This window comes from Carassius auratus, chromosome 7 (assembly GCF_003368295.1).
Source record: "Carassius auratus strain Wakin chromosome 7, ASM336829v1, whole genome shotgun sequence".
NCBI lineage: Eukaryota > Metazoa > Chordata > Actinopteri > Cypriniformes > Cyprinidae > Carassius > Carassius auratus.
In genome coordinates, this window is record NC_039249.1 from 30,930,156 (window position 1) to 30,955,136 (window position 24,981).

Consider the following 24,981-nt stretch of genomic DNA (forward strand, 5'->3'; position numbering starts at 1 on the left):
AATAGAAATCTAAAATCTTAGTGGAACGTTTGTGGCACCTTAAATCTATGCCAGGACGAATGGAGGCATAGGTATAGGTGTACCTTATAAAGTAGCCAGTGAGTGTAATTTCATGCTTTACCAATGGAGACAATGGGGGAATCAGTACCTGTATGGCCAAAGACAAAAAAAACAATAGCATACACAAGGTGAAATGTTTTATGTTGGAGAAAATCCTTAGTAATCATCCCCAAAGTGTTTCTGTTTTGGTTGGACAGGTAAAGGAATTAATTATTGTGCAGATATAACTCTCTGAAAGTCATTGAAACACAAAAACATAAATAAATGGTAAAATACCTGTTACATAAAACTCGAGACAATTAGGCTGAGCCAAGTTACTGTAATGTGCCAGTGCAGTGTAGCACCTGACACCATGGTGCACTTAGTACACAACAAACAGTGATCGAGCACTATAGTTAAAATACTTGCTAAACCTTAAATGTAGCATTTACTATATACTGTACTGAAGTTCATTTAATAATCAACTGCTAGATCAGCATTTTTTTAAAGTTATGAAAATATGATAAGCTGGGCCTCAACTTCAAACCTTTTCAGTTGGAAAGACTAAAAAAACTTCAATTTCTACGCGAATCATGGGTACGAAGAAAAAAACAACGTAAAGTGAAAGAAATGTGTATATATATATATATATATATACTTTTTTTTTTTTTTTAAGTATATTGTCTCCTTTTCGGTTCAGTCCAATCATTCAGATAAAATACTTTTACATGTTAGAATACACATATCTATGATACACATTTGATTTTTATTAAGCAAACATGCAGAAACACAATAAAGATTAGAAATGCTGAGGTGGATATATCTAAAAATAAAAATAAGCCCCACAGGGTTTGTGGTATTTAGTTGACATTCCGTGAACTGAAACAATGCCCTTATACACCATACCAGTACTAATAATGACTGTTGTAATGTTGAGGGATCTAATATTGTGTCCCGACCAGGTGCTATAAAATCTTTTGTCCTCAATGAAACTGAAACTGGACACGGTTGTAGAATGAGGCTGTGGACCAATGAGATTATGCTGTGGGTGGAGCTACCTGAGGCACCGGGTCAAAAACAAATGTAACGTCACCAACAAATAATAATAAAAAAAAATGTCCGCATGCGTTGACTGTCAGGGTCATGGCTGGTTTGAACAGGAGTGAGATGGACTGATGTTGTACTCTGATAGGACTGGGTGAAGGTTTCCTTCAAGGCCCTCACAGCGGCCAGGGCAGGTCACTGAAGTCCACGGGACCTCCCAGACCTGCGTCCGCCTCCAGCAGACTCATGACGATGGCCATGGCAGCCTCATCGCTGCTGGAGCCCGGCTCGTCCATGATGTCACCAATGCAGATGTGTGATTGATCACCTGCAGATCAGAGAAGAAAAGTGTTGTGAACTGCTCAAAAGCAACACTGACCAATCGGTGATCAGACCACCTTTAAAACTTACTTAAAATCGAGCTGTTAGAGTAAGGATATCCTATGCTGTCCTGACCCGACACCATCCCTGCTGAAGGAATGTCTAGACTTCCACCATTTGAAATCTGAGCAGTTCGGGGGGAAAATCAGATGCTGTGAGATTAATATATTATCACATTAATGTAACGTTATATGAACAAACGTTACCTTCCTGCCCGCCGGTGAGGATGTGTCAGGAGGGGGTGTGCTGTTGGAGATGCTGAGGGGACTTGAGCCAAAACTAGAGGGAGATGAGCCTCTCATCCTGTCAATCATATCAATAACAGATAAAACCAACTGCAATGTCACCAAGATCATGACTTGATTTCAGATTATTGCGACTTGAACTGTGTAAACCGATCAGCTCACCTTTGTATCTCCATCACTTCCTCAGCGATCATGCGGCCGATCTTTCCTGCCCCGGGTCTTGTGCCTCCAGGGATTCCAGGGACAGTTTTCCCTGAGCCTGTATAAGAACATTTAAAAAGGACACCAAAATAGTATTAAAGGATTGTTAATGTTATTGAAAGCGGTCTCTTATGCTCTACAAGGCTGCATTCATTCGATCAAGAATACAGTAAATACTGCCAAACAGTATTGTTTTTGGTAACACTTGCCTATTATTAACATATTGGCTGTTTATTAATATTATAAAGCACATATTCTGCATGACCATATTGCACATGCCTAATCCTACTCAACACCTAAACTTAACAACTACCTTACTAACTATTAATAAGCAGCAAATTAAAGCATAGTTCACCCAAAAATGAAAATGTTATGTTAATCTGAATACCCCCCAGGGCATGCAATATGAAGGTGACTTTGTTCCTTCAGTAGAAAACAAACAGAGATTTTTAAATCAAAACGTAGCAGTCTGTCAGTCATATAATGTAAGTGGATTGGAAACACGGGTTTGAGAGTCATAAAACATATACAAACAAAACCAAATGAAACCCTGTGGCTCGTGACTATACACTGATGTGTAAAGACACAAAACAGTCGGTTTGTGCAAGAAACTGAACAGTATTTGTATCGTTTTTTACCTCTGATTCACCTCAATGTCCGAACTGTCCTGTGTGCATTCTCAACAGCCAGCGCATCACAACTCTTCTACTTCTTCTTGCTTTATGGCAGATTGTAGACTTATAAGTGCATTAGGGATGCAACAATAATTATTCTGATAATCGATTAATCTAAAGATTATTAGAACGATTAATCGACTAATTGATTATTTTGCTGATTAATAAGTAGAGATTCATTGAAAATTAAATTATTTGCGGGACTCCTGCAAAGTGGAAATATCTAACAAAATAAATTAACTAGAAACAAATAAACCTTTATTTATAATAAAATAAAATAGACTTTGCGGAATGGGAGGATGCTGATGATACCATAGACAGCGATGTATAATTCGATTCCGAAATAGTGAGATATTTAAAGGTCAAGTTGGATGGATTAGAAGCACAAAAGCACACACGCCATGTACTTTGCATTCCAGCTAGCACACCATCGGAGAGGGCTTTCAGTATTTGCGGTCACATACTGGAGCAGAGACGGATTAAACTGAAGCTCTCAACAGTGAATGACATGCTATTCCTGCATGGGCACATTAAAGGGTTTGTTCACCCAATATCAAAATTATGTCATTAATAACTCACCCTCATGTCGTTCCAAACCTTTGAGACCTCTGTTTATCTTCGGAACACAGTTTAAGATATTTTAGATTTAGTCTGAGAGCTCTCAGTCCCTCCATTGTAACTGTGTGCATGGTATACTGTACGGTCCAGAAAGGTAAGAAAAACATCATCAAAGTAGTCCATGTGACATCAGAGGGTCAGATAGAATTTTTTTAAGCATCGAAAATACATTTTGGTCCAAAAATAGCAAAAACTACGACTTTATACAAGTAAATTGTCTTCTCTTCCATGTCTGTTGTGAGTTCAAAACACAGCAGTTTGTGATATCCGGTTCGTGAATGAATAACTCGATGTAACTGGATCTTTTTAACCAGTTCACCAAATCGAACTGAATCGTTTTAAACGGTTTGTGTCTCCAATACGCATTAATCTACAAATGACTGAGGGGCCGTTCACATATTGCGTCTTTTGCGTGCACAAGTACGTTATTTCCAATCTAGGCACGCGGTATGCGCCCTCATAATGGAAGCAACGCAGTGCGACGCGGTCGTTTTTTTCCAAGCGTCCGCGCCGCATCGAGTTAAAAAGATCTCAACTTTTCAGAGAGCCTCAAGCGTACCGCAGGTCATGTGATGAGGACTAACCAATCAGTTTCATCCTTTCCCGTAACAACGTTGAAAGCTCAGCCAAGATGAAGGAACAGCTGATCATAGCTGTATATGGATTGTAATTTTGAAATAAATTTACTGCAACTGATTCTTAAAAATCTGCCAAAAAAAAAATACTTATACGTTTACCCGCGGGATTTTGCAGGTGGGAGCAGGACGATACTTGATTGTTTGCGGGTGGGAGTGGGAGAAAATCTTTTGGGAGCGGGTGGGAGCGGGACGGAAAAATCCCTCCCACGCAGGTCTCTAGATCAAACTTTGATCTCTGCAAACCAAACTATAACTATAAAGAAATATTTTTTTCCCCCACTAATATAAATATTTTATTTCCACACTTGAGAGCTGCTTTATAACAGAAAATCAAGTTATAGTTCTAACTGAAAGTGACACTGACTCTGGTTTTTCAAGTTTAATAATACTGTAAAGCTGCTTGATTTAAAGCTTTCTATTGCATAAAGTACTAAATAAATAAACATGGTGTGATTGAACTCCACTAGAGTACTGAACTTATGTTACAGAGCTTGTGCAAACATCCACATCTCTTTAATCAGATGCGTTTCAAACTGCTGCCTTCTCACCGCTGTCAGTTTTTGATGTGTTTATTTTGTTATTAAGAGGAAAGCATGCAGTATACTTTTACATATTCATCCAAACGCCGCTCAGCAGCCTCAGATTTGGCTGCCTTTGCTCTGAAGGGCTGCCACTGCGTCTTCTTCTCTTGAATTGCATTAGGAGAGCTGAATTACAGTCTTGCGATACAATGCCACACTGGTCAAACCGCGTTATTGCAAGCTCTTACATTAGGTTATATGACATAAAACGATTACTCGACAGCAAAAATATTTGTTGACACTTATTTATTGAAGCATTGTCGATAATGTTGACTAATCGTTTCAGCCCTAAAGTGCATTACCACCACCTATCTCTCAAATGGACCATCCATTTAAGAGATAGCTAGCGGTTTCTTGCACAGACCTATCGTTTCGTGTCTTTACAAATCAATGTATCATCATGAGCCTAATGAGTTTAATTTGGTTTGTTTGTGTTTTTTGTTTGTGGGTTTTTTGACTCTCAAAGCCGTGATTCCCATCCACTTCCATTATATGACTGACAGACTGCAACAGTTTGAGTTAAAAATCTTTGTGTTCTACTGAAGAAACAAAGTCACCTACATCTTACTGCGCTTTTCCACTGCATAGTAGAACTCGGCTCAGTACGGCACAGTTTGCGTTTCCACTGAAGTTTAGTACTGCTTTAGAGTGGGGGCAGGATTATTCACATGTCGTTATTGTTGTGCCGCCTCTAGTGCCGCGACTTTTTCAATCTGTGTCGCCCCATCAAGCTCTCGCTGGATCTGCTCCTCTGCTATACGAGAGGAATGTCTGTACTTCCGCAACAGACAAAAAAACTTTTGGGTTGTTAAAAAAAGACTGTTGCATTCGATTCTTCGCTGGCTGTGCTGATTTAAATGTAGTGGTTCTGTTGTGTTTGTGTCACAAGTTCAGTGACGCAGGTAGTGACGATTCCCTCCAGCCAATCAGTAGAGTTTACACGTCACATTTTGGTAATGGTACGGTTCACTTGGAACTTCAACCAAAAAAGTACCAGGTACTAGGTACTGTACCCTGTGGAAAAACCCCCAAAAGTGAACCGTCCCATGCCGTACCATGCAGAGGAAAAGCGCCATTGGATGCCCTCGGGGTAAGCAGGTAAACATCAAATTTTCAACTATCCCTTTAAAAGTTTATTGAGGCAAAAGTTTTAGTAAATGTTTTTTTAATATAAGGGATAGTTTAAGAAATGTTCATTTTAATAATGAGAGAATTAGACCATAAAATAAAGTGTGACCTTGTTTTATATTTTAATATATTATAAAATATAATTTATTTCTGTTATGACAAAGCTGAATTTTCAGCTTCATTCTCTCGTCTTCAGTGTCACATGATCCTTCAGAAATCATTATAATATTCTGATTTGATGAGAATCGTTTTCAAGGATCGTTTATTTTTATTAATGTTGTGATACATTTTTCATTCAAATGTTTGGGGTGAGAAAGAAGTTAATATTTAAATTTGAATTTAAAGCAATAATATTACGATTATAATTTTATTTTGTGCTTAATTGTGCCCCGTAGTTCCATATGGTGCTTTATTTTGTACTTAATAGTGCCCCACATTTCCAAAGGCTCTTTTTGCAATTTTCCTTCAATTCATGTAAACATACATGAAGGTAGTATTTGTTGAACCAGTGAATCAAAGACTGAAATATATGATGAAAACATTAATTTCTTCAATATATATTTTTTAAGAATTAAGAATTTAGAGGAAATATGTGGTTTAAATGTGATAAACATAATGACACCCCATTTAGGCAATTTCTTTCTGTTTAATATCATTTTTAATAATGCCAAAAAAAAAAGGGTGGGGTTTTAGGGAAGAAATGTCATTCTTTATATTGTTTTGTCCTGTATTATCTGGGTAAACCCAAACAGTGAAATCCTATTGGTTCAAAATCCCAAAATTCTACAATTAAATAGGTCTTCTGATTGGCTGTGATGTTGAACTGAAAAATGACTTGTCACAGGTAATTTCTTGTGTCTGGTTAGGACATGCTTTAACAGTCACTAGTTTATCTGTTGTTTTAGGATGTGAAGAGTAAATGAGATCTGCCTACCGTCACCAGCTGTAAGGACACTGTCCATGCTATGAGGGGAGGCAGTGAGCTGAGGATAACCAGGCTCTGCTCCATCAAGAGAACTGCCTCTGATAACACAGCCATTCAAGTTACTAAACCAAACCAACAACGCATTGTATCACTAGAGATTTTGTGCACTTACGAGACAACTGTATTAGTTGAAACAATGTATTCTACTTCTTTGGTCCAAGGGTTCATGAAACTGAACCAGCGACTTCTTAAAGTTATAACAGAGCCATCTTTAATCTTGAACTTGTAACAGTTGGTGTTGATCTTCTCTCTCATCTGCAGCACTGTAAACGGAGAAATACAGATTGTGAGGTCAGCCACAGAAATCTGGCCATGCATGCTACACTTTATGGAGAGCATTTCTCTAAAGTACCTTGTCTGTGGCATTCAGCAAGATGTCCGATGTCATCCTGATGGAAATACTCATAGAATGACGTGCCCAGCAGCTCTTGAGGTAGATAAGCAAGAATGGCTGTGGCCCTAAAAAAAAAATAAAAAAAATAAGTATTTAAATTACAGCTACTGCAAGGTCACATTAAAGGGTTAGTTCACCCAAAAATAAAAATTATGTCATTAATTACTCACCCTCATGTCGTTCCAAACCCATGAGACCTCCGTTTATCTTCGGAACACAGTTTAAGATATTTTAGATTTAGTCCGAGAGCTCTCAGTCCCTCCATTTTCTCTTCACAGCAGTTCAGTCCGTGTACTGTTTGAGTAAATGAATTACTCCGGGATATTGGTTTGTTTGAACTCAGAGGGAGTGTCAGCCACATTAAAAAAGTTAACCGCTTAAGTCATTTGTGGATTAATGCGTATTGGAGACACAAACCGTTTCAAACGATTCAGTTTGATTTGTTGAACTGGTTCAAGAAGATCCGGTTACATCGACTGATTCGTTCGTGAACCGGATATCACTACACTGCAGTGAACGAGCTCACAACAGACCCAGAAGACAAGACAATGCTGAATAAAGTCGTAGTTTTTGCTATTTTTGGACCAAAATGTATTTGGGATGCTTCAAAATGTTTAACTGACCCTCTGACTATTTTGATGATGTTTTTCTTACCTTTCTGGACATGGACAGTAGACCGTACACACAGCTTCAATGGAGGGACTGAGAGCTCTCGGACTAAATCTAAAATATCTTAAACTGTGTTCCGAAGGTCTCATGGGTTTGGAACGACATGAGGGTGAGTCATTAATGACGTAATTTTTATTTTTGGGTGAACTAACCCTTAAATCTGCTTCTACTTTTGAGTGCAACATTTCTCAACAGATGGATAACAAGTCACTGTCCTACATGCTTTCTTTTCGGATAAGCAAAAACTGTGTGTTTAAACAGGTCATACAATGCAATTTCAAGATTTTCTTTTTGTCTTTGAGTGTTACAAGCTGTTTGTGCATGTATAACATCTGTAAAGTTGCAAAGACTATCCCAAAGAGATATACTTTTTAGAAGTTAAGACTCATCCATGCATCGCTTAAATGCCTAATTTAAACACGGTCCCTCATATCTACGACACTGTGTTGGCATTTGTGTAACGCCGCCTAAATGTATTTGCAAGAAGGCATACTTTTATTCTCGCTGTAGTATTGTTGCCACCGCCACAGTGTTGGGGAAAGGCTGTGTGTTTCCAAATATGGAAAGGGGCGTAACATATCCTTTACATGCTTGAGGTATTCAGCCAATCACAGCGCACTGGACAGATGGCCAATCAGAGCACACCGCGCTTTTCAGAGCGATGAGCTTTATAAAAAGTGATGGTTTTCAGAAAGGCAAGGCACAGAGAAGAAACAAAAGTTTGTGGAAAATAATATATATATTTTTTAACCTTAAGCCTCAAGATGGCGATGGCTGCCTCCACCCACTTTTTGGCGTCAAAAACGCTCTTCAGAAACATATGGGTGATGTCATGGACACTATGTCCATGTTTTTTACAGTCTATGGTTCATACCTAAGGGATTTTCACTGGTGATGAGCTGAGTGAACGTGTAAATTCACTCCCTGACATTAGATATAACTAAAAATAGAAACATCCTGGTAGATATCAAATACTATTTGATCTGCAATTCCTCTCCCTTACAGCTCTCTCTTATCGAGATTTCTGTAGCATTTGTTATAAAGCCCTTTGTGTTCAGACACCAATGAGACCAGCAGCTCTACATTCATCTTGCCTCGATCTTCTTGGTCTGCTTACTTCCTCTTCATCGCTTGGTATCAAGTTTGCTTGGTAAGACCATTTTGTACTTGATCGTCACCAAGTAGTGTTTTAATGTAACTTCAGCAGCTCCAGTCACATGAACAAAAGCAGCAATTTAATTGGTTGGACAGTTTTTAATGCAGCACGTCAAACCAAACAAAACGAGCCAGAGTCGTTAAACTCAGATTATGTGCACACTCAGATTGGCACCCTTTGTTTAGTCCCAAGGCGTTAAACGTTGGTGATAATAGTACACGATATTCATCCTGATGTGAACATGCGTTTAACACATTGGATTACACCAAACACACAAAATAATATTCTTTTTAGCAACGTCATTTGACCCCTTTAACAGTACATCACTATACGGTACTTATGTCTGTCGGTACTTCGGTTTCATCATAACTTTAAGACCACATTCACAAATATCAAGACTCCAGAGAAAGCTGACATATAATAGCCAAGCAGTGCCTTTGTCACAGTGTATTATTAGGTGCATTGTGTGCCCTAGATTTCCACTTCTAGCCAGGCCGTGACTTTATGTAAATCTGAACCATTTATCCATGGCTATATTTGGATATTGATCTGCATTGTGCTCACGAAACTAAATAAGCTGTCACGCTAACATGAAGATTGGTCATGAGGCCAGCATGGATACCAAGCATTTGATCCCAGATCAGTAGACAAGACAAACATATCCCAAACAATTATCAATTTTACTTAACATGTTTGCTTACAATAATTATGTAATTCTGAATCTGGAAAATTATATGATACTATACAAGCATGTCGTATGTTATAGTGCACTGGCGTTGTTTAAGCAAGTTAAGGTGTGGTCACATTTTCCGTTAACGTTCTTGCCAGCTAGCAAAATTAACCAACCATAAAATAACTACTTTCCAAACCACCTATTACTGGAAAATGTTATAATTTTAATCTGTGGAGAGTAAACACTCTCAGAATGAGTGTCTCATCCATCGCGGATCTTTCGTTTTGCTTGTTAAATTATGAATCTGACCAAACTTGAATTTTTTCAGGTAAAATACTGTACTTTGTTGTGTTGATTTTCACTGACATTGCCTGGATTTTGCTCAATAAATTGTAAATGTTCTGCACCTTCAAACTGCAACTGCATTTCAGGGCACCCAGTGGTCACTACTTACCTTTGGTCCACAAAGACAAACTTCCCATCAATGGCATGGCGCGAGACATACTCTGTGGGCTTCACCCGGATTTGTCCGTTCATGGGTTGTGGAACAATATGAGGATGTAATCGGCCAATGGCCACTAAGCAGCTGAGATTACAGCCTTCATTATCAGGCTCATTGTCTTCATCCAAGCCCATCTTTGTGGGCGGCCAGCTCTTCAGATAGCCCGTGCTGTGGATGGTGCAGAAGCTCTTGCGATCGGCTGCAGAGAGTAATAGAGAGCAACAGTTATGGCGATAAAACTTTTTTTAATATATCTATATATTTTACAATACGCAAAGTGGCTGATTTACCTTTCTTTTTGGAGCAAGTTGAGGAATAATCGTTGTCCTCCATTTTGACAAGGGGCCTGTTGCACTTCATTCTGCAGAAGAAGGAGCGGCGGGCTCCCGAGCACAGTCTGGAGGGACAAGGGGCGATGTCTGTCCTGACTGGCAGCCCAGCTGAGAAATGTCAGATAAGTCAGATAAGCTCAAAAAACAATGCAACGTATGTGATTAAAGGCTGGTATACACTACTTTTTGCCCCAAGATTTTTGTCCCAATGTGCTGTCTGGAGTAGTCGATGTTAACTGCTGAAAGTCAGAGTCAGTCTGCAGATTTTAGTCAATCGGAGTCAAAAGATTGTGAAACATGGTGCATGTTTCTGTGTGAGTTTTTTGTGTTTGGAATGACTTGTAAGTCTGGTAGACATCATCTTTACTGTTTAAGGGCCAGTATTTAACCATTTACAAAGTTGGAAATTGGTATAATGCCAAAAAAGGACAATACTAAATGTTACAATTTCAAAAGTCATGCATGGTATTTCAGCCTTTAAAGGAACACTCCACCTTTTTTGAAAATAGGCTAATTTTCCAACTCCCCTAGAGTTTAACAGTTGAGTTTTACCATTTCGGAATCCATTCAGCCGATCTCCAGGTCTGGCAGTAGCACTTTTAGCTTAGCTTAGCATAGATCATTGAATCTGATTAGACCATAAGCATCTCGCTCAAAAATGATCAAAGAGTTTCCATATTTTTCCTATTTAAAACTTTACTCTTCTGTAGTTACATTGTGTACTAAGACTGACGAAAAATTAAAAGTTGTGATTTTCTAGGCCGATATTGCTAGGAACTATACTCTCATTCTGGCATAATAATCAAATAACTTTGCTGCTGTACCATGGGTGCAGAAGTTGCAGTGATATTACGCAGAAAATAGTCCCCACCAACTCTGCTATTGCTGCAACTACACAAACTAGCTGGGGACTATTTTCAGGCGCTGCATAATATAATGTGCCTGCTACACTCCTGGGTACAGCAGCAATGTTCGTTGATTATTACACCAGAATGAGAGTATAGTATAGATGTTAATGTAAAAGTGCTACCACCAGACCTGGAGGTAGGCTGAATGGATTTGAAAATGGTAAAACTCAACTGTTTAACTCTAAGGGAGTTGGAAAATGAGCCTCTTTTCAAAAAAAGTAGGTGTTCCTTTAATGGTTGTCTGAATAATGGTGTTTTTTTAAGCAGGTGCTAACTTACTTTTAGCATCGATGAGTCTTTCGCGTGGGGCTGTGTCAGATGACGAGAGCTGCTCTTTGACTTTTGCAATGTCTTTAGGATGCAAATAATCAAACAAACTCTGACCAATCAGGTCATTCTGTAAGATGGAGAGAAAGCAGTCAATATAGTGAGTCACTTCACAGTCTGATGATCCGTATAGGCAGAGTGGTGAATCATCGTAGCTTTAGAAGCCCTTACCTGACTGTAATTTAAAATTTTGTAGACAGACTCTGACACAAAAAGGATCTTTCCCCGATCACAGCCCACCACGAACAGAAATCCATCAGCAGCCTGAGATAAAGAGTGAATCACCAGTGAGTCACGGCCAGGGTTTGTAACTCAGCATAGCACAAAAGGACGTTTCTTAAGCTCACCTACCCTTAATATTAAATGCTTCAGCTCATCATCTGATAAAAATGCTGGCTTGTAGTTAGCTTCAGTGTAAGGGTTTGCAGCACCTAAAAAGACAGTATAATATAATATATACATATACATATCAAATAAAAAATAAGCATATGTACAAGTATTTTTTTTTGAGTATTTGTACACCAGATAATAAAACCATAATTTCAGGTATATGAATTAAGGTGACAGAAAAAAAATGATGGGAGGAAAAACTATATTATATGCTTTTGCATTAATCAACAAAATGTTTGCTTTCCACCATGAAACGTTTCTTTATCTTGATAATCTTTTGCGTTCACCAGGGAACTCGCTTACAAAAGCATTGGAATATAGTTAATATTACCACTCTATTCATATCATTTCCATAACAAGTTTAAAAAAAAATGGAAACTTTTTTACCATCACCATGGCTCCTTAAAAGATTCACCAACCAATACTGATTGTTTTTGTAAATTATATTATGTTTTTTTAACTGATATTTGTTTTATGTAATTTTGCACAATGGAACTACAGTACTACTCTGGACTACAGTACCTCAGTAAAACCAATATATTCATTAAGAATAACACATAAATACATTAACATAAATATAATGATCTATTCCAAATATTAATTTAATGCATATGCTTATTTAAGCTTTTCAAAAGGAATGCACAGATTGATCAATTAGTCTGTTTAGAAACCAATATTGGAAGTACAATGTTTGTGAATAAAATAAAAATGCAATGTAGATGTCATATTTTAGGAAAACTCAGCTATAAAATCACTTGAAATACAAAAAAAAGATTACATATAAATAGCCAGCTGAATGTCACCTCGAAGTGTTTTCATGTGCTGGACCGCCATGCGCAGCACCGTGTGTTTGTCCAGCTTGCGTGACATGGCATTGCAGGTAGGCAATAATGAAGCCAACTCATCAATAAATCCATTCAACTTGTCTCTGCGTCTCTTCTCAATCTGACTGTGAGCTTCCCTGTTGACAACCAAGAGTCCAAAATAATGTTACAATTGGAAGAAAAGGCATAGGATCTACAGCAGAATATGATCTATCCTCTAATTAAAAAAATAGAAAACACTGCACCTTGAATTCTTAATCTGCTGATCGGCCCTGTTGAGAGAAAATTTAGAAAAAAGAACATCTGAGAAATAATAAATAATGTAGGCTAAGTATAAACACCAGAACCTACATAAACAGATCCAGTTACAGGAGAATTAATCATATTATTAATCTCTGAAAATATGGGATTTAAAATCTAAAATGAACAAGGTTTAAAGATTTTGAAAGACTTTAAACCAAGAAATGTCAAAATGAACAGGAAATGTTTAAAATTCTCGGTTGCTCTTTATTTTACAGAACGTGTACTTACATGTACTTATAGTGTACTTACAGTGTATTTATCTAAGAAAGTTCTGGTAATACAAGGTAACTACATGGGGTAGAATAAGGTTTAGGGGTAGATTCAGGGTTAGTATCTAGTTATTACATAGCTATTGTAATTACTAGAATAAGTACATAGTATGTACATGGGGAACAGGACTGTAAAATAAAGTGCTACCAAATTCTCCCTAAAGCAAAATGCCACAAACTACATAGTACATAAACTACAAACTGGATTTTTAAATACCGTATTTTTCGGACTATAAGTCACACCTGAGTATAAGTCGCATCAGTCCAAAAATATGTCATGACGAGGAAAAAAACATATATTAGTCGCAGTGGACTATTAAGTCGCATTTATTTAGAACCAAGAACCAAGAGAAAACATTACCATCTCCAGCCACGAGAGGGTGCTCTATGCTGCTCAGTGCTCCTGTAGCCTACACTGAAAACAACTGAAAACTGTTAACTGAAATATTAATTTATTCACCAAGCTCCCGAGATCTTATTCCACTTCACTGAATCCCTGAATCACTGAATCTTCAGTGTATGCTACAGGAGCACTGAGCAGCATAGAGCGCCCTCTCGCGGCTGGAGACGATAATGTTTTCTCTTGGTTAATTTCTCTTGGTTCATGTCAAATTAATTTTGATAAATAAGTCACACCTGACTATAAGTCGCAGGACCAGCCAAACTATGAAAAAAAGTGTGACTTATAGTCTGGAAAATACGGAAAGTCTGAAAGAGAAGCATTTTCAGTAGTCATTTATGCTGTATTTTCATGATAGATAAAATAATTTACCTTCCAAGTTGTTTGTCCGTGTCTATGTCCATACTGTCCCTTAGAAATCAACAGTAACAATACATTAGCTTAAATAGTTCACTAATCATAAAGTCATTTGAATGGGACAATACCCTGCACAAGTGAATAGTAAATATACTAAAACGTATTTGAAATAAATTTACTTCATGCTAAGTATACTACAAATGCATTTACATATTTATGTACTTAATAAAAATACCCTGCAATTGTTCTTTTTCTATTCTAATCTGGAATACTTAAAGTCTGCTAAATTGCAACAACTAGTTTTGTACTTTAGGTGCACTTTAAATATCTTGCATTTAAAGACCAAAAATATTCCGATCATACACTCTTCATCAATAGTGACATTAAAACACATTGGGGGCTTGATAATAAGAAATGTGCATTGTGCACAAGTAATACTCCAAAGAAAGCTGAATTATAATTTTATGTAAGTAAGTCTCAAGCGATACGTCAGTAAATATGTTGATAGATTTGAACTAGAACTTGAAAATATGAAATAAATGTATTTTAAATATACAGTTTTTTTACTAAGGTGATTTGCAAATAAAAAGGGAAAAAAATTCTCAAAACCAGATGATTAATACTCTTTACAAAAAAAATCCTTAATTTTCATTATAGTCCATTAAATGTTTAGGTTAAGAGCACATCTGATTCATTTATCCTCATTAAATGTCATTGCAGGATTAGGATCTCATAATATGCTACCAGTTAGCAGTATACTATGACTTGATATGATGTAACTCCCATTTAACGCACCACCAGCTCCAGCTTGCCTCTTTCATAATGGCTTGTTTCATAACTGACCAGAATAAAAGAAACTGTACACGTTGTTTATCTGAGGGCTTGACACTGATAGCATCTACCACAGATTTTTTCCTCCCTGTTTGTTAAATAACTGTTATGTGTTTTCTATTAGAGCAGACTTTAGTTTTAAGTCATCCTGAACCCCTATGATCAAAAACATTTACTTGATGGATGATACTTTTTGTTTGTTTACAAACCCTTGTATGGGAAACCCTGCATTACAAGTGATTGTTAAAAATAAACCACAAAACAAAAAAGCTGCATATAACACAATACCTGCTATTATCCACAAAAGAGTTATAAACTTCTAAAAGGGGTGAATTCACCCAGAATGAACCATAACTAAATTGTGCAGATATTGATTATTTGCACAAGCTGTTTGCATATTTTTAGCACCTGATTCACCAAAGTATATCATGCAAATATTTGTAAACAATATTTGCCCTTGCACTCCTTCTGTTTGCATGGAGTGAGAATTTAATATTCAGATAACAAAGGTGCTAGATTACATTTGTGTTAAAACAAGAACAGACTGGACTGTCTGACCATTGCACAAGACTTCATCTATACTCCATACTCACTGACCATTCACTCTCAGTGGACTGTGTGAGCTGTGAGCTTTGGATGAGGAATCTCATCCATGAAGCCTCAGATCTAAGAGGATAAAATTGGTATTTTTCTCAAAAACAAGGGGTAAGTTCATATATTTCTTTTATTTTTTAAACAGATAAATAATGTGCCTGTCCTCAAACAAAGGCACACTTATAATTAGGTACAGTTGTGACAGTTTAGTGATGTTTCAGTGGTGATGATAAGATGTTATACTCTTCATGCACCATGGTACTGTATGCCATGGGTATATATTTTTTTGTAAAAGAAATGGAATATTAGTTTTGGAATACTGGAGTATTGTAATGTGAAAGTAATAGAAATGTTTGGATACTTACTCAAAAGAAAATCCATCAATTCTGTGAAAATAGAGATATTGACAAATTCAATTTCAGGTCATCTCATATTAAAGGGACAGTCCACCCAAAAAATAATTATGTCACCATTTACTTACTTTCTGTGGAACATAGAAGATATTTTGAAGAATGTGGGTAACTAAACAGTTTCGGTTTCCATTGATACAATTGCATTTTTAGTCATTTTAATGGAAGTCAATGGGAACCGAAACTGGTTACTAGCATTCTTCAAAATGTCTTTTATGTTCTACAGAAGAAACAAAAAAGTCATACAGGCTTCATGAAGGTGAGTAAATGACAACCGGATTTAAATTGTTGGGTTGACTGACTTTTTAAAACTACAAAATATGCAAACTCATGATAACATAGTAAATGTCTATGGTTTATAGCTGATCAGCAATAAACTTGGTGACAGATAAACAGGAAATGTGAGTGGAACTGTTTCTTCCCCATCCAAAGCATTCTGTAATTAGTGTGTTTGTTTTGGAGTGATGTCAGAGGGATACAAGAGAACACGGATGAAAAAAAAAAGATGCTTACAAGCAAAATGATGCAAGTCTGTTTACATATTTTTGGACAATATACACTAACATTCATACATTTGGGGTCTGTAAGACTTTTTAACATTTTTACAAGTATTCTCTTCTGCTCACCAAAGCTGCATTTTATATATCAAAAATACAGTTTACATTGAATTTTTATTATTATTATGTTTCTAATATATTTAAAATGTAATAGCAAATGTGATAGCAAAGCTGAATTTTCAGCGTCACATGATCCTTCAGAAATCACTCTAATATGAAGATTTGGTTTTTAAAGATACATTTCGCATTATTATCAATGTTGATAAAATATTGCTTCATAATTCTGCGGAAAATACTATATATATATATATATATATATATATATATATATATATATATATATATACATACATACATACATATATATATATATTTTTTTTTTAACTTGATATATTATATATATATATTATATTTTTCTTTTTTTCAGGATTCTTCAAGTTAAAAGAAGCATTTGTAATTTAAATCTTGTGTAACACTATAAATGTCTTTACTGTCACATTTAATAAATGTAATGCATTGTTGCTAAATAAAATAATTTTTTCTTTTAAATAAACAACAACGAAAAAAACCTTAATGACCCCCCAATTTTTTGAAAGGTAGTGTAATTCCAGACATTGGGCCTTGAACCTCATCATAAATCCTGCTTGAGGTTCAGTATGAGAGCACACATGTGAATGAACAGCGTTAGAGGATCTGTTAGGACTCTTACTGATAGTCTGCGACGCTGCCCTTCCTCTTGCGGGTGTAGTCCATGCCCGGCGCAGACATGGAGCTGCTGATCAGATCAGTGGAACTGGGAGACAAGAACTCATTCATCGTGGAGGAGATGTCCATTCTTTGGTCTGCCATTAGACCGTCTGCAAAACACAAACATACATTTAACCCCTTCGTTTACTGTATTCTGTTATGGTGAAAAAAAGAAAGAAAAAAAAGTCAATTTCACAAACACAAACAGTGGAAAAACAATGGCAGAATAGAAAATAATAGTAATACTTTTCAGCTCTGTGTACAATCCCTTTTTTTTCTCATTTTGAAATATAATATCAATATAGCCTGGACAGTGTATAATACCATGATATGAATTTTTGCTAATTTCACCCACCCCTATACTGCATTAATTGAAAAGTAATATAAAAATATATATTTATAATATATATATATATATATATATATATATATATATATATATATATATATATATATATATATATATATATTCAATGGGAAGAAATGATATTACAAAAATTACAAAAATATTATAGAACTAAAATATGTTACATTGACTATACTGGGGGGAAAAGGTCAAATTTTAGGTGTCTGGTCACTTTTGAGCGTGAAGATCACAAATGTGACTGCCAAATGAGGAACAAAAGAGGGTTAAACTCACCACAGAGAGAGATGAGGGCTGTTCTTCCTTCACCATCTCCTGAAGCTGCCTGACGAGATCCTCCTCTGCAAGAGAAGAAAGTTGTGCTCAAGCAGGATCTACTGTATAATCTCCACCCTACAGAGCTTAAGCATTTCATAACCCAGACACAAGACACAAGAGAGGGGTTTAGATGATGCAAGCGAGCAGAAACACACTCCGATTGACTCTGACTGATAGTTTACACTTTTTAGGAAGTAAAACACCTTTTAGTTAAATTCAAAAAATGTCCACCTTTAGGTCATGGTGTCTTTTTGCACTGAAATACTTTTAATCAAGTAAACACACGATACATCAGGCTTTTTAAGAACATTTGTTTGTTCATCTCTCGATCATTGTATTGCACTATATGCTTTTCTCCCACAATAAAAACTACAGCTTTGATCATAAACCTAAGCATTTAAATGTGCAATCTTACTAAGACATACTGTATTATTGTGAGACAACGAGTGACAAATGATATGCATATGCACTTTATGTGAGTAGTCTGGTATAATGTTATAAAGATCTCATTGATTTACATTACATATAATAATAATAATAATTATAAAAATAACAATAATGCAATTGAATTGTATCTTACTTTAATCTTTAATTTCATTGTTTTTGAAAACAATATTTGGCTTCCTTTTATATAAATGCCAGCAACTGCACCAAACTGCATATTTGTGCTAATTTTGGGCCTCTGAATAAAACTGAAGTGTTTTGTTCTTCCTAACGTATGAGCTCCATATTCTCCTATATAATACTATCATGTATCAAATATGATTCTCAACAAAACACATACACATTAAATTAATAAAAATTACAAAGAAACTCTGTGAAAAGTATCACATTTGTAGTTGAGCTCAATTACATAGACGCCTCTTAAATTGCTGTTTTCACCACAACACAGTCTGTTTTCCAGGGAACAACACATCTTGAAATATGCAGTCTTTTTTATTACATATCATTGTCTTAAGGTCGTGTCTCTTCTCTTTTCCCCTTTGACTTCATCATTATCTTTGACCTATTTTTCACCAGCTGACACTTGATCCAGGGTGCCATGACACCCAATTAAACCTGCTATGTAACACCCTGATCGCCCCACGCCACCAGCAGCCCACATTCGATTATGTTCTGGCACAATCTGTTCTCTTTACAGTTATAGGTCAGACTGACACCTGCTCCTATTCAAGCCAGTCATTTGCATTGTGAAACGTGAAGCTTACAGACAAGTATAGAAGGACACTGATAATGTGACCAGTCTGTGACAGATGGATTATGGAAACTGAATAGTTTACAACGGTAATAAGAAGAACTGGAGTCTGACCTTGAAGAATGCTGGACATTTACAAGTCATGCACCTCAATGACATTTCTGTCAGGAAACTGGGGCCCAATGAAATCCATTTTATTTTTATTTTTTTCCAAATTATTTTTTTTATATTTGATTGATTTTTCTTTTAATGGTTTTAATGGTCAAATTAAACTTTATTAATCAAAAAGCATGTATACTTAATCATGAAATGAAAATATTTCACAGCAATTTATTTAAAAAAAAAAAAAGATAGATACATAAAAAATCTATTTATTAACAAAATAGAATTTTTTAATGAACTATTATATATATATATATATATATATATATATATATATATATATATATATATATATATATATATATATATAATTTATTTTTTCTCTCTCTCTCTCTCTCTTAAAATTCAGCTGTATTTTCACCGAATTCAGTTTTTCGTTAATATTCTGGTTTGGGGCTGACATAAAATGAAATTTAGCGGAATGTCCAAGCTTCTATTTTTTATACGTTCAAGGTGAATGAATATTATTTTTATTTAAAATATTATTATTGTTTTTTAATTATGGAAAACTTTAAAGGGTCCATTTCTGAAACTATTGTCACACTCACAGTATAAAATAATCTTATTTTACAAAAAAAACAAACAAACATAAAAGTAGTTTAACACTTAATAAATACTTAATACTTCTTAAAAGTATGATATGCACAATGTGCTCTGTTTCAGCTCATATGATGCCATGCAACAGAACAATGCATGATGAAACACAAACTGACATTTAATTCGTCAAAAATCATTCAGTGACTTGAGGGTGAGTAAGTAATGACAGACTTATATTGTTGGATGAAGTATGCCTTTAATAAATCTGGTGGAGACATGAATTCCACACACTGCTTCCAAATATCCAAATATAACACATACCTCAGAAAACAGCTGTCTCCTCACAGCGCTGGCTTCTGCGGAAATACACAAAACAGGCACTGGACCTGAGAGAGCACAGGCCATAGACAGATGCAGGGGCAGGGAAAACAAAAAGAAAGAGCATATGAACATTAGGAAAGCAGCGTTGCTCCACACACTGCTGTGCTGTTTGAACGAGGAGTCATTGGTAGTATCAGCTGTGGTGATGAGTATGTCTGTGACTGCAGGGACAGCAGATGGGTTCTGTGCACATGCTGTAAAGTTAGCAGAGGATCATGGGAGGACAGAAACTGCACTGCAAGCTGCTTAACCATAACATCGACACCCAAAGCAACAGATGCAGTGAGCAGGTGTCACAGCACTGCCTTGCAAATAATCAGGTGTCTCACAGCACGAGAGGCTATACCATTTATCAGTTAAGATCAGGGGCAAGACGTTTCACTGTCTTTCTATCTTTACCCAGATCTTTCTCACAGGGCCATTAACTGCTGAGACTTCCTGTTGTACTGTTACTGTACACGACTCCTCAAACGATTAGACATAACTGAACTGATGTTTCCCATGATCTTTAAATCTTAAAATGAATACATTTGCAATTCGTACAATCGTTGCAATTTTGATCTAAAGGCTTAATGTTAAAATATTTTTAATTAATTTTGTTGAAGACAAATACCAATCGTGTCTATGTATGAATACATAAATAGTTTAACATTTCTGCTTTTAGTCACCAAAGTTTCCCCATACACTTTATTTAAACAAAAAGTTTTGTTGTTGTTGTTGTTGTTGTTGCTGCTGCTACTGCTGTATTTAACTCGGCAAGGATGCATTTAATAAAATTATATAATATAAAAATGATATTCTATTTCAAATAATTACTTTTCTTTTCATTTTATTCATTAAAGAATTCTAGTATTTTATTTTTTATTTTATTTTTTCACTTATTATCCTAATAAATGTCTTGAGCAGCAAATCAGCAACTTTAATTATTTCTATGAATGATGCAGAAAATTCAGATTTGGAATAAATAATATAGGAAAATATATTGAAATAGAAACATCTGAAAAGAATATTTCTGAATATTACAGTTTTATATATTTATTAATAAAACAAATGCAGCCTTGACGATCATAACAGACTTCTTTTAGAAACATTTACAAACCTTACTGACCCCAAACTTTTGAACAGTAGTGTAACAAATTGTGTTATTTCATACTTTTCAACAATTATGCTATTTTCTAAGATGTTTTAATAACAAAGAATAAAATAGTACATGTTATAGTGTCTGATTTTAACATTCAGGCTCAAGCTTCACAAAGAAGATTTTTCAGGAAATTTTACAACAAAAAGCTTGAAAGCATACAGTACCACAGGGTTTTGGACATTAAACTATCTGTGAGTACCATGTAAAAACCATGGAACATAAAGCAGCTTTGTTTTAAACATCCTCATGTCTGCTCTGAACTCGATAAGAAAAAATATATATCATGTACCTCTGGAAAACAAGTTTATTATGTTTTTGTTTTTTTCCCCCAGTTAGTTCCTTGTTATTACAATAGCAGTAATAAAAGCATAATAAAATAGTCATACACAATACAAACACACCTATATGTAAAAGTAAACATCTTTACTGCACACATAATCACACTCTGAATGTAAGTTTTGTTGACATACAGAAATAAACAAAATGTCTCTAAGATTTAAAGGGGGTAGGTAAGAAAAAAAAATGATAAAAAAAATTGTATACCTTTACTCAGAAAGACTGCAAGTGTGACAAGAATTCAATAGAAAAACAAATCACGATTTAAAAAAAAATCTTGCACCACAACTGTATTCAACATAAGAAATGAAAAGCTTAAAAATGCTAAACTTAAATGTTAAACGCAATGGCAGCCCACTGAGTTCTTAATTCAATGATTCTCTATTGAGTTTGCTTTATATGTTTTACATCGGACATTAAGAAGTGACCTAACTCAGTTCTAAAATTTCAAAATCCCCAGAAACTGCGCTTGCCTGAAGCTCAAAAATGCTTAGTGTAATACCTAAAAATGCTAGTTACCTGGTATAAACTACCTTGAAAAGCATTGTTCCTGTCAGTGATGCCCAGGTAAAAATTTGCCCAAACAGTTCTTGATGATGAATGATGAAAAATGATGCTGAAAGCGCCAATAAGGCTATAAAATGTCCCCTAGGTAGCCACATAATGTTGGATTTGAGATACAGCTTCAGTGTTTACTTGAGGAAAAGGTCACGAGAGCTTACAGTGTCCTGCCACAACACACCTGGGACATATTTGTGACCCTGGAGCACAAAACCAGTCTAAAGTCGCTGGAGTATATTTGTAGCATTAGCCAAAAATACATTGTGTATGTCAAAATTATTGATTTTCCTTTTATGCCAAAAATCATTAGGATATTAAGATCATGCTCCATGAAGATATTTTGTAAACTTCCTTCTGTAAATATATTCAATCTTAGTTATTGATTATTAATATGCACATCAATGAACTGCATTTGCACTGCTTCAAAGGCAATATTTTCTCAATGTTTTGATTTTGTTGCACCCTCAGATTCCAGATTTTCAAATAGTTGCATCTCGGCCAAATATCCTCTCCTAACAAACCACACATCAGTGGAAAGCTTATTTATTCAACTTTCAGATGATGTATACATCTGAATTTAGAAAAACTGACCCTTATGACTGGTTTTGAGGTCCATGGTCACATTTGTGCTTCACGCAGCAAAACTCAAGCACGTGCATCGTAATGTGTTTACTTGTAAAGATGCCCTAAAGGTTTTATTTAAACCATTATATTTTCATCAGAAATATAACGCACTCACTGCACTCAGCGTTATGATTCAGAATAAACACATTAACCTATCCGAGACATATGACCTCATTTAACCTTACATGCAATTAAAAGTGCGATTATCAAGCAAATTTGATGTTTTTGTCGTGCTAATATTGCAAGCACCGTGACAGAATGTTGTACTTTAAAAATAAGGTCAATTGTATCATAAATTTTATTAGACCTTCAAAAACTTAAATGTATCTGGCGGTGACTAGCGAATTAATTAACAAGACGTGTTTACATATAAACAACAAACAGCACAGTTCAGCGTGTTTATTAATCAAATATGTCTTACTTACATGAAGAAGGCAGTAAAGCACATGTACAGTCAGGAGAATATGGACGGCTCTGGGCAGTTCAGTATACATTCTCTATGACCTACTTTACTCTCGCTCTAATAAGTAAAGAACAACTAATATACTCATTGAACCAATGGTATTGAAGTGTGGACTAAGCGACGACTCCTTTGTCCAATCAGAAAGCGCTTGACATATCTAAGAGCCAATAGGAATACACGGGGAAAAAGCGTAGCCAATAGAAATTGACAAAATATTACAGCTTTATAACAAGAGTAAACAAAGGGCTAGTGGTGGATTCCGAGACGACGCTGCGTCGTTTGTTTGTGTTTTTGTGTCAGGCTAATTATTAGTAATTGTGTTAAGCAAACACTAAGGGATCCGAGGTTCAGACGTGTGGTTATCGTTTTACAGTTCACACGTGAAATTTAGATTTAGGAGATTAAGTGGGTCATTCCACAAAAAATAGTTAACGTTACTCTGGCATGAACTATCCATTCATGAATGAAACTCTGTCACTAACCTTTTATATCTAATATTATGTAGGCATTTTTCTTCATATGATATATGAACAAAATCTTATTTATTTATTCAAATTGTTATTTATAAAAAAATAATGATGAAATGTGCGTATTTTTGCTAGAAATAAATGAATAATATTTGTGAATAAATAATATAATAGCTATATTAAATAAATATATATTTTGTATAAGTTCCATTTATTAGATTTGTGTGCACGTAATATACGTATGACTATTATTAAAAATACGTTTGTGCTCTTCTGTGGCGTCATAATTCCTATAATTAATGTAATAAAATTACTGCTACTACTAATAATAATACATCTATAATTATATAGTAATCTAAACTGTTCAAGATCAAGTAAATGTCACTGAAAAATATACAATTTCCTAACTTATTAAAGGCAGATGAGAAGTAATGGTTATTATGTCTAATTACTGTTTTTTTTTTTCATGTTGGATATGATATATGAGTAATTGTCATTTTATTATCATTTTATACTGTTGCACATGACGCTCGTTTTACAGCAGCACAAACAATCACTTACACATGTTGACCACTGGAGGGCGATAAAACATAACAATGGCATTTTGGTGCCATTACGGAGCCTAGGCTGTGAGGACACTGGGGATTCAGTTTGTAGTAATTCGGTGTGAAAGGAAAGGAAAAATATATTTTTTACATTTTGTAAGTAAGTAATTATTGGTTTTGATTTTGTCCTGAGATGGTGGCTGTTATACAAGTTATGCCTGTGCAAATAGTGAAAGCCCTCAGCAGGAACAAAGCTTCTCAACAAGCATTCATTAAACTGACTTTCAGTCGGATTAGTGTCATCTTATGAACACAGTATTACTGTACAGTATGTCACACACTATGACACATACAAACATGTGTTCAGGATTACTGAGGAAACTCAGCGTTGACAGCAAAGACAGTGTAAACGCATCTAATTAATTTACACTTTTAAAGCTAAATGAACGTAGTGTGATTAAAGCATGAGAAAATGACTCCTCCATTCTAGGCTACTTTAGGTGCTAAATATTATAGTAGGATAAATGGCTAGTTGCAAAAATTGCAGATGGTTTTTGTCCACCTTGTGGGACATTTCAAATATGTCTAGGGGCAGACTGAACCATTAGGATGGCTGACTCCTCTTGGGATTTCTGTTTTCCCCCTGGACTTTCAGTATATAAGGGTGTTGCCCACAGGGGTCAGTTGCATAAAATGCTTAGTCTTACACT

The 24,981-nt window shown here is 35.5% G+C and overlaps 1 protein-coding gene across 3 annotated transcripts; it reads right to left on the bottom strand.

The window, feature by feature from the left end:
* Positions 1–183: 183 nt before the first annotated feature.
* Positions 184–23,335, bottom strand: bmal1b (basic helix-loop-helix ARNT like 1b). 3 transcript variants are annotated; one of them, XM_026268421.1, is made up of 21 exons: positions 23,222–23,335; positions 20,075–20,139; positions 17,818–17,882; positions 17,140–17,287; positions 15,829–15,849; positions 15,467–15,535; positions 14,054–14,092; positions 12,955–12,981; positions 12,689–12,846; positions 11,847–11,926; positions 11,667–11,759; positions 11,448–11,565; positions 10,219–10,368; positions 9,881–10,127; positions 6,887–6,993; positions 6,647–6,797; positions 6,484–6,572; positions 1,872–1,968; positions 1,671–1,767; positions 1,495–1,588; positions 184–1,411 (listed from the first exon to the last, which is right to left on the bottom strand). In XM_026268421.1, the coding sequence occupies exons 4-21, from the start codon at positions 17,277–17,279 to the stop codon at positions 1,260–1,262; spliced, it is 1,929 nt and encodes a 642-aa protein (XP_026124206.1). In that variant the 5' UTR covers positions 17,280–17,287; positions 17,818–17,882; positions 20,075–20,139; positions 23,222–23,335; the 3' UTR covers positions 184–1,259. The 3 variants fall into 3 exon arrangements, with proteins under 3 accessions (XP_026124206.1, XP_026124204.1, XP_026124205.1); XM_026268419.1 differs by lacking the exon at positions 20,075–20,139 and having other exon boundaries at positions 23,222–23,319; XM_026268420.1 differs by lacking the exons at positions 15,467–15,535; positions 20,075–20,139 and having other exon boundaries at positions 23,222–23,319.
* Between the last annotated feature and the right edge of the window lie 1,646 nt (positions 23,336–24,981).